This window comes from Sapajus apella, unplaced genomic scaffold, assembly GCF_009761245.1.
Source record: "Sapajus apella isolate SASKATOON/1434 unplaced genomic scaffold, GSC_monkey_1.0 scaffold12, whole genome shotgun sequence".
Taxonomy (NCBI): Eukaryota; Metazoa; Chordata; class Mammalia; order Primates; family Cebidae; genus Sapajus; species Sapajus apella.
Window position 1 is genome coordinate 37657932 of NW_022436952.1, and position 9822 is coordinate 37667753.

General features: G+C 40.3%; 1 protein-coding gene across 1 annotated transcript in view; it reads right to left on the reverse strand.

Moving 5' to 3' along the window:
- TAOK1 (TAO kinase 1) overlaps positions 1 to 9822 on the reverse strand; it is a 178512-nt gene that overhangs the window by 28703 nt on the left and 139987 nt on the right. The window contains exons 14-16 of the mRNA XM_032279350.1: positions 8830 to 9066; positions 6028 to 6156; positions 1722 to 1925 (exon numbers count right to left, since the gene is read on the reverse strand). Coding sequence (XP_032135241.1) covers positions 1722 to 1925; positions 6028 to 6156; positions 8830 to 9066 — 570 coding nt within the window. The remainder of the gene's footprint in view (positions 1 to 1721; positions 1926 to 6027; positions 6157 to 8829; positions 9067 to 9822) is intronic.

Sequence of the window (9822 nt, forward strand, 5' to 3'; positions counted from 1 at the left end):
CGCCTCGGCCTCCCAAAGTGCTGGGATTACAGGCTTGAGCCACCGCGCCCGGCCCTCAGCTAATTTTTTGTAGTTTTAGTAGAGATGGGGTTTCACCGTGTTGACCAGGATGGTCTCAATCTCTTGACCTCATGATCCACCCACCTCGGCCTCCCAAAGTGCTGGGATTACAGGTGTGAGCCACCGTGCCCGGCAGATCAAGCCTTTTAATCCCAGCACTTTGGGAGGCTGAGGTGGGTGGATCACCTGAGGTCGGGAGTTCGAGACCAGCCTGACCAACACAGGAGAAACCCCATCTCTAATAAAAATACAAAATTAGCCAGGTGTGGTGGTGCATGCCTATAATCCCCGTTACTAAGGAGGCTGAGGCAGGAGAACTGCTTGATCTGAACCCGGGAGGCGGACGTTGCGGTGAGCCAAGATGACACCATTGCACTCCAGCCTGGGCAACAAGAGCAAAACTCCTACCTCAAAAAAAAAAAAAAAAAAAAAAAAAGAAAGAGAAAAAAAATTAGCTGGGCATGGTGGCACATGTCTGTAGTCCCAGCTACTTGGGAGTCTAAGGCAGGAAAATGGCTTGAACCTAAGAGGCAGAGGTTGCAGTGAGCCAAGATCATGCCACTGCACTCAACCCTGGGCAAAAGAGCAAACTCTCTCAAAAAAATAAAAAACAAAGATAAAAATAAAATCAATATTTTTCATTTTTCAGTTGTGGATTAGTTAATATTTATTGAATGCCTACTACGAATCAGAAGCTGGGAGACAACTTCCCTACCCTGAAGAAACACATGCTTTTGTGAACACACACATGTTCATGTGAGAAAAAGATGCGCAAAGAACAATATATGTATTTAGTTAGTTAGCTGTCTGTTTGAGACAGGGTCTTGCTCTGTAGCCCAGGCTGGAGTGCAGTGGCATGATCATGGCTCACTGTAGCCTCAACCTCCTGGGCTCAGGCAATATTCATGTCTCAGTCTCCCAGGTAGTTGGGACTACAGGTGCACACCACTGTACCCAGCTAATTTTTTTGTACATATATATTTTTTGTAGAGATAGGGATTTGTCATGTTGCCCTGGCTGGTCTCAAGCTCCTAGGATCAAGTGATCTGCCTGTCTTGGCCTCCCAAAGTGTTAGGATTAGTTACCGCACCCAGCTGCAAAGAACAATATTTCAAGAAGGAAGAAGAATGTATTAGTTAGTTGGTTAAGGCTGGGCATGGCAGCTCACATCTGTAATCCTAGCACTTCAGGAGGCTGAGGTGGGCAGACCACATGAGGCCAAGAGTTCAAGACCAGCCTGGCCAACATGGCGAAAGCCCATCTCTACTAAAAATACAAAACTTAGCTGAGTGTGGTGGTGCACACCTGTAATCCTAGCTACTTGGGAGGCTGAGGCACAAGAATTACTTAAACCCAGGAGGCGGAGGTTGCAGTGAGCCAAGATGGTGCCACTGCACTCCAGCCTTGGCAATATAGCAAGACTCTGTCTCAAAAAAAAAAAAAAAAAAAACAAAGTTGGTGGTTAAGAAAGAGATTCTGAGGAAATGACATCTGAGTAAAAGCATACAGGGAGCAAACAATCCATGTCAATATCTGGGGAAGAATGATTCAGACAGAGGCAAGTATAAGTGCAAAGTCCCTGAGACTAGAATGGGATTGGAGTATTTTCAGGAAAGATTATTTAGATACAGGATTTAAAATTTCTCATCATTCAAACTTACCTCCCTGACAAGGTCCTGCTCTAAGTTATGACGCCCAAGTAACATTCTTCTCTTGAAGCGACGGCATTCCAGCTCTAGGTATTGTCTCTGACGTCGAAGAAGGTTAGCTTCTTCCTCTGCTTGGAAATGCTGTATATTCTCCTTCTGCTTTGAAAGCCACTCTTGTTTTTCTTTTTTTGGGGTACTCTGGTTTTCATTTAGCTCCTGGCAATATAAAAAACAACTCAGTGAAAAATACACAAAAATAGGGCTGAGCACGGTGGCTTATTGATCTCACCTGAGGTCACGAGTTTGAGACCAGCCTAGCAAACATGGCGAAACCCCATCTCTACTAAAATACAAAATTAGCTGGGTGTAGTGGTGTGTACCTGTAGTCCCAGCTACTCAGGAGGCTGAGGCAGGAGAATCGCTTAAGCTCAGGAGGCAGAGGTTGCAGTGAGCCGAGATTGCACTACTGCACTCCAGTGACACTATGTCACAAAAAACAGAGAGGACAGGTGCGGTGGCTCACGCCTGTAATCCCAGTACATTGGGAGGCCGAGGTGGGTGGGTTACCTGAGGTCAGGAGTTTGAGACCAGCATGGCCAACATGGTGAAACCCTATCTCCATTAAAATACAAAAAAAATTAGCTAGGCGTGGTGGCAGGCGCCTATAGTCCCAGCTACTTGGGAGGCTGAGGCAGGAGAATCGCTTGAACCCAGGAGACAGAGGTTGCAGTGAGCCAAGATCACGCCACTGCACTCCAGCATGGGCGACAGAGTGAAACTCCATCTCAAAAAAAAAAAAAAAAAACAGCCATAAAAATTACCTATGTGGATGTTATCATTTTGTATTGGTAAATTTTAAATAAAAGTTCTTAAGTGTATTTCTTCTCTAATGCTCACGCAGGGCAATGACCTCTAGAAGGCAGGTAGTATTTACATCTTTTTCGAGTTACCCACTAAATCGGAAAATAAAGAGATATATACACCAGAAAACATGTGTAACTTTTATCTCTGCACAGCTACATTTCTGATGGTTCCTAACTTCGACACGATGACTGGTTAATAAAGTGAAACATATCCTTCTTTAAAATCTTCCCAAAAAGAGACAGAAGATAGTGCTTTCAGGTAAAAATCATGCATGAACTAGGGCAAAAATAAAGTTAAATATCTCACTTCTTGGTTTTTGACAGCCTTCATTTTTGGTAAAATTATGGAAGGACTCAAACTGGAAATTAAATGGAAAATAAAATCACGGGAGAATAGAAACCTACTTTATGAATGGTATTTAATTTTCAGGATTAATAACGACTGAACAAATCAAAACTCATGATTTTACATTGTTTAAATACCAACTCACAAACTATCTCAATAAAAATGCATTTATATTAAGCAATGTGAAAAAACTGGTGATATACTCAACAAAGCAAACTCTAGAATTTTTAAGACAGAATTTTGCTCTGTGACCTAGGCTGGAATGCATTGGCATGAATTCGGCTCACTGCAGCATGGACCTCCCAGGTTTGAGTGATCTTCCCACCTCAGACTACTGAGTAGCTCAGACCGTAGGCGTGTGCCACCGTGCCTGGCTAATTTTTTGTTTTTTTGTAGAGATAGTGTCTCACCATGTTGCCCAGGCTGGTCTTGAACTCCCAGTCTCAAGCAATCCTCCCACCTCAGCCTCCCAAAGTGCTGGGATTAAAAGCATGAGCCACCCACCACTCTGGCCTTGATACTTTTTAGATAAAAAAATATACTAGTATTAGCATCCTATGGCCAGGCATGGTGGTTCACATCTGTCTGTAATCCTAGCACTCTGGGAGGCCAAGGCTGGAGGACTGCTTGAGCCAGTTTGAGATCAGTTTGGGGAATATGGCAACACTGTTTCTACAAAAAAATAAATTACAAAATTAGCTGGGCATGGTGATGTGCGTCTGTGGTTCCCACTACTTGGAAGGCTGAGGTGGGATGACTGCTTCAGCCTGGGAGGTCAAGGCTGCAATGAACAGCGTGTGTGCCACAGTACTCCAGCCTAGGTGACAGAGCAAAACCCTGTTTCAAAAAGCAAAACAAAAAGCCATCAACATTGCTCAGAACATAAATAGTGCATCTTTCTTAGGTATAGGATCATTTTTCAGAGACTACTAGATGACCTCATGGTCTTTCCCTTTAGTTAATAAAATACACAAACACATACAAATAAAAGGCACATAAATTAGTACTTAAAAGTTTATGTGTATGCACACTATGGAAAGAGAAAGGAATAACATGGGCACATGTGTAGAGTATTATACCTGGTTATCTTTTTCTTTTTGAGACAGAGTCTTGCTTTGAACTCAGGCTGCAGTGCAGTGGCACAATCTCAGTTCACTGCAACATCCACCTCCCAGTTTATAGCAATTATCCTGCCTCACCCTCTCGTGTAGCTGGAATTACAGGTGTGTGCCACCATGCCCGGCCAATTTTTATTTTTTAGTAGAGACGGGATTTTTGCCATGTTGGGCAGGCTGGTTTTGAACTCCTGACCTCAAGTGATCCACCCTCCTTGGCCTCCCAAAGTGCTGGGGTTACAGGTGTGAGCCACTGCACCTGGCCATACCTGGGTATCTTTTTCAAAATTTTCTGTCAGGGAACTTTCCCCACCAAGACTCTGATATGTCCCTTCCTTTCTACTGAGAATCATTGGCTTTGGAATTATAGTCATGGGAATTTATTAGAAGTTATACCCTTTAGTGTTGGAAAAATCTTGTCGATGAAGCTCACTTGGCAGAGTGAGTTTTGTATAGAGCAAGTCTTCGTGCCACCAATATATACACAAGACGTACATATCTGATTATAAGGTAAATTCCTATACACATAAAAAGCATTAGTATCTAGTAGATTATACTTATTTTATCAAAATCAATTGATGTATCACAATGTGCTAATTATATGGAGGGACCAAAAATTTCAATCAGCCTGTAAGACGCAGGGATAGATTAAAAGACGTATCATTTTTTTGTCCTGATGACTATCTTGAATAATGATCCTCTTTAAGAAGCTGTTGGCTGGGCACAGTGGTTCACACCTGTAATCCCAGCACTATGGGAGGCCAAGGTGGGTGGATCATGAGGTCAATATGGTGAAACTCTACCTCTATTAAAAATACAAAAATTAGCCAGGCGCAGTGGCAGGTGCCTGAAATCCCAGCTACTCAGGAGGCTGAGGCAGGAGAACTGCTTGAACCTGGGCAGCAGAGGTGGCAGTGAGCTGAGATTGCACCACTGCACCCGAGCCTGAGCGACAGAGTAAGAATCCATCTCAAAAAAAAAAAAAAAAGGGGTGGGTAGGGTAGCACAAAAGCCAGTCGTGGTGGCTCATGCCTGTAATCCCAGCACTTTGGGAGGCTGAGGTGGGTGGATTGCCTGAGGTCAGGAGTTTGAGACCAGCCTGGCTAACATGTTGAAACTCCATCTCTACTAAAAATATATACATATAAATTAGCCAGGCATGGTGGCACACACCTGTATTGATGTGGGGGATGAGTTGCAGTGAGCCAAGATTAGCCAAGATCGCGCCACTGCACTCTAGTCTGTTCGACAGAGTGAGACTTGTCTCTACAACATAAAAAGGCAGCAAAAGAAAGGGCCAATATGAAACCCTGTAGTCACAAAGAAAGAATCAGCATATTCTACTTCAAAAAAAAACTGATAAGCAAATATCCCACTTACTCTTATTCTACATATAAACTGACATAAGAATAATTATAATGTTCTGATCCAAAAGTAAGATATTACTGTTTACTTTTAAAGTAATAAATGTGATTAGGTGCGGTGGCTTATGCCTATAATCCCAGCACTTTAGGAAGCTAACGTGGGCACACTGCTTGAGCCAGGAGTTTGAGACCAGCCTTGGCAACATGGCAAAACATGTCTCTACAAAAAATAAATTTAATAATTAGCCAGGAGTGGTGGTGTGTGCCTGTGGCCCAGCTACTTGGGAGGCTAAGGCAGGACTGCTTGAGCATGGGAGGTCGAAGCTGCAGTGAGCTATGATTGTGCCACTGCAGTCCAGCCGTGGAACAGAACAAGACTGTCTCAAAAAATACATATAAAAAATAAAAACATAAAGTATATTTGCAGGAAATGATTCATTTTAGATCTTACTCAACTAAATAACTCAGTTAAGGGTAAGATTATAATCAATGTCATCATTTAAACTAATACCCATTTAGTGGCCACAAACAATAAAAGATAATTTTATCCTAATGGTTCTATGAGTTAATCACCATTGGATGTAATTAATAAGCAGATAATTTGCTTGAAAACTTTAATGACATAAGTACCTCTTTAAGCTGCTCTTTTCGAAGTTTATACTCTCTTTTCTGGGACTCTAGAAAACTATTCAGTTCCTTCTTCTGTTGGGCCTGAATATGTTGCTGAAATTTTTTCTCTTCATTGGACATCACTTTAGCCTATATGAAATTTAAAAAATGAATCAAATTAGGTAGATAGAGTTAAAGCAGCAGTTTAATATACATCACTAAGAATACCTTTTTTCCATAAGAACAAAAAATCACTAGAAACATCAAAATAAAAGATTGAACCAAATTATAAACATGTGCTACTTGGCATCCTTATTTGAACTTCATAGAATCAGTAAGATGAAATTCATCTTTGAAATGTTGATCTCTTACAGGGTCAAAAATGTTTTCAACTTCTTATTTCATTGAACAAAGGTATACCCTCCTCCCAACTCTCAATGCAACAAAACAAATGCTATATTTTATTTCTGATTCTATATGCAATATATGTTCATTGTAGAACATTTACAAAATACAGAAAAACAAGAAAAAACTTACATAATTTTAGTATCTAGAGATAACTGATATAAACATTTTGATGTGTTATCTTTTCTAATGTTTTCTTTTATTATTATTATTTTTGAGACAGAGTCTTGCTCTGTCACCCAGACTGTAGTGCAGTGGCATGATCTTGGCTCACTGCCACCTCCGTCTCCCAGGTTCAAGTGATTCTCCTGCCTCAGACTCCCAAGTAGCTGAGACTACAGGGGTGTGTCACCACACCCAGCTAATTTTTTGTATTTTCAGTGGAGACAAGATTTCACCATGTTGGCCAGCCTGGTCTCAAACTCCTGACCTCAGGTGATCCACTACACCCAGCCTCTAATTTTTTCTATGAATGTACATGTCTCAAATATATATGTGTGTGTGTGTGTGTTTGTATGCATATGTATATATGCATGTATATAATTAAGTAGGCATGGTTGGCTCATGCCTGTAATCCCAACACTTTGGGAGGCTGAGGCAGGAGGATCACCTGAACCCAGGAGTTCAAGGCCAGCTGGGTAACAAGGCCAGCTGGGTAACATGGCGAGTCCCTGTCTCAAAAGATATGTTACAGGGTTTCACCGTCACCCAGGCTGGAGTGCAGTGGTACAATCATGGCTCACTGCAGCAGCCTCCTGGAGTCAAGTGGTCCTCCTACCTCAGCCTCCTGAGTAGCTGGAACTACAGGCATATGCCACTATGCTCAGCTATTTTTTAAAATTTTTTTGCGGAAACAGAGTCTTCCTATGTTGCCCAGGCTGGTCTTGAACTCTTGGGGTCAAGTAATCTTCTCACCTTGGCCTCCCAAAGTAGTGGGATTACAGGTGTGAGCCACTGTGCCCATCTTGGTTATATAGTTTTAAAACAAATTTGTAATCACATTGCACATCTGCTTCAGAAATTGTTTTCCTAAATGTTAGTATTGCCTCTTGCTAAGCTATTAAAAATAATATCAGCCAGGTGTGGTGGCTTGTGCTTTTAATCCCAGCACTTTGGGAGGCCGAAGCAGGCGGGTCACCTGATGTCAGGGGTTTGAGACCAGCCTGATCAACATGGTAAAACCCTATCTCTACTAAAATAAAAATAACACAAAAATCAGACAGGCATGGTGGCACACACTTATGGTCCCAGCTACTCAGGAGGCTGAGGAAGGAGAATCATTTGAACTTGGAAGGTGGAGGTTGCAGTGAGCCAAAACTGCGCCACTGCACTTCAGCCCGGGCCACAGAGGGAGACTCCATCTCAAAAAAAAAAAAATCCAATGTCCAGAGGATTTGAAATATCTGTACATTGTTTTATCTAATTATTTCAAAATTAAATATTTATTTCTACCATCAATTATTTTGCCAAAGTCCCTACTACTATGAGAATGATTCCTTTTTTGTGAAAAGGGAGAACAGGATAGCTATGATAAATAATGCCTCACTGCAGACTACCAGGACATATTTTAATGACATGTTGTGAATTTACTGAGAAGTCTACATTTTACTTGACAAACATGGCTATCAAAAAAAGTGAAAACAATGGAACACCAAAAACATTAGAAGAAAAGGTTTCACATAATAAAAATCCTAAAAAAAAAGCTTTTATCATGTAAAATAATGACAACTATTAGTCAATAATCAAATGAAACTCAATCTTAATCTGAATCTTTCATAATTTATAATCTCCAACATTGTCTCTATATATTACAGTAATCTTCAATCATTCTCTTATTAAAATGCTGACAGAAATTCAAGGGTGGTTTCCAAAAAATACAAAAAACAGAATAATGACTTTTTGAGATCTAAATCACCTAATGATAGATTTAGCAAACTCCTCAGATAACCAGGAAATGAAAAGCTTAAAATAACTGAGTAACTTACCTACTGTGACACTATAAAACTATCAGGAATCAGGAAATGATTCCTTCCATATCTTATTAGTTCCCTGACCTAGTATTTGATAGTAAAACACATCAATTTTTCATACTCAAAATTTTGTTGACTATTACAAAAATTATAAAATGGACTACTACAATGAATAATTAGTTTTAGGACTGATTTGTTTTAAATGATGCACACACAAAATTAGTGAGAGAAAAAACACACAGGTGCCACCTTTTTTTGTGATATCAATTTACAGAAAGCTTTTTTTTTTTTTTACAGAAAGCTTTATATAAGTCACATAAATGCTTCTCCTTTTCCCCAAATTGCTTAGTTCCTGGGAACAGACACTCTAACATCAAATTGCCATGTTGGTTAATTCTGAGACATTCAAAACCTAAAATAAGCGAATTAATAATACTGAATAAGCCACCTCTTTCTCCATAGCTGCCTGGTGTTTCTTGATAAGTTTCTCCATTTCTGCAGCAAAATTGTTACGCTGAGTTTCAAGATCTTTGTCTAATCTGAGGCGATGTTCATCCATCTCAGCCTTTAGCTTATTTTCCAGAGTCATCAGTTGTTTTTGATGTTGTCGCCTCATTCGCTTATAGCCAGACATTTGTTCTCTAAGCTCAGAGTCCTGCTCATGTTCTTGCATTTGCCTTGTTACCTAGACATACAAATAATGGAAGGAAAAAAAGAAAATAAGACATTCTTCTTCAAAAAACATTTTAGACCATTCTATATTAACTACAATAGTGTAAAATATCTCAATATTAGCAGATTCCAAGGAAATTTCCAACAAGTCTTTTAAAGAAATAGGCAGACTGGTTCTAACATTTATTTTTATTTTTATTTATTTTTTTTTAATTTTATTTATTTATTTTTTGAGACGGAGTTTTGCTCTTGTTACCCAGGCTGGAGTGCAATGGCACAATCTCGGCTCACCGCAACCTCCGCCTCCTGGGTTCAGGCAATTCTCCTGCCTCAGCCTCCTGAGTAGCTGGGATTACAGGCACGCGCCACCATGCCCAGCTAATTTTTTGTATTTTTAGTAGAGACGGGGTTTCACCATGTTGACTAGGATGGTCTCGATCTCTTGACCTCGTGATCCACCCGCCTCGGCCTCCCAAAGTGCTGGGATTACAGGTGTGAACCACCACGCCCGGCTGGTTCTAACATTTATATGAAAATAAAAAAAAACCAAGAATAGCCAAAACAATCTTAACAAAAAAAAAAAAAAAAAAAGTTGAAGGACATGCACTACAGTAATCAAGACAATGTGGTACTGGCTTTAAGATAGCCTAACTAGATCAGTGACATAGAATAAAAACTAGAAACAGATCCACGTATGTTCAATTGACTTTTCTACCAAGAAAGTCAAGTTAATTCAGAGGATAGTGTTTTTTTTTTTTTTTTTTTTTTT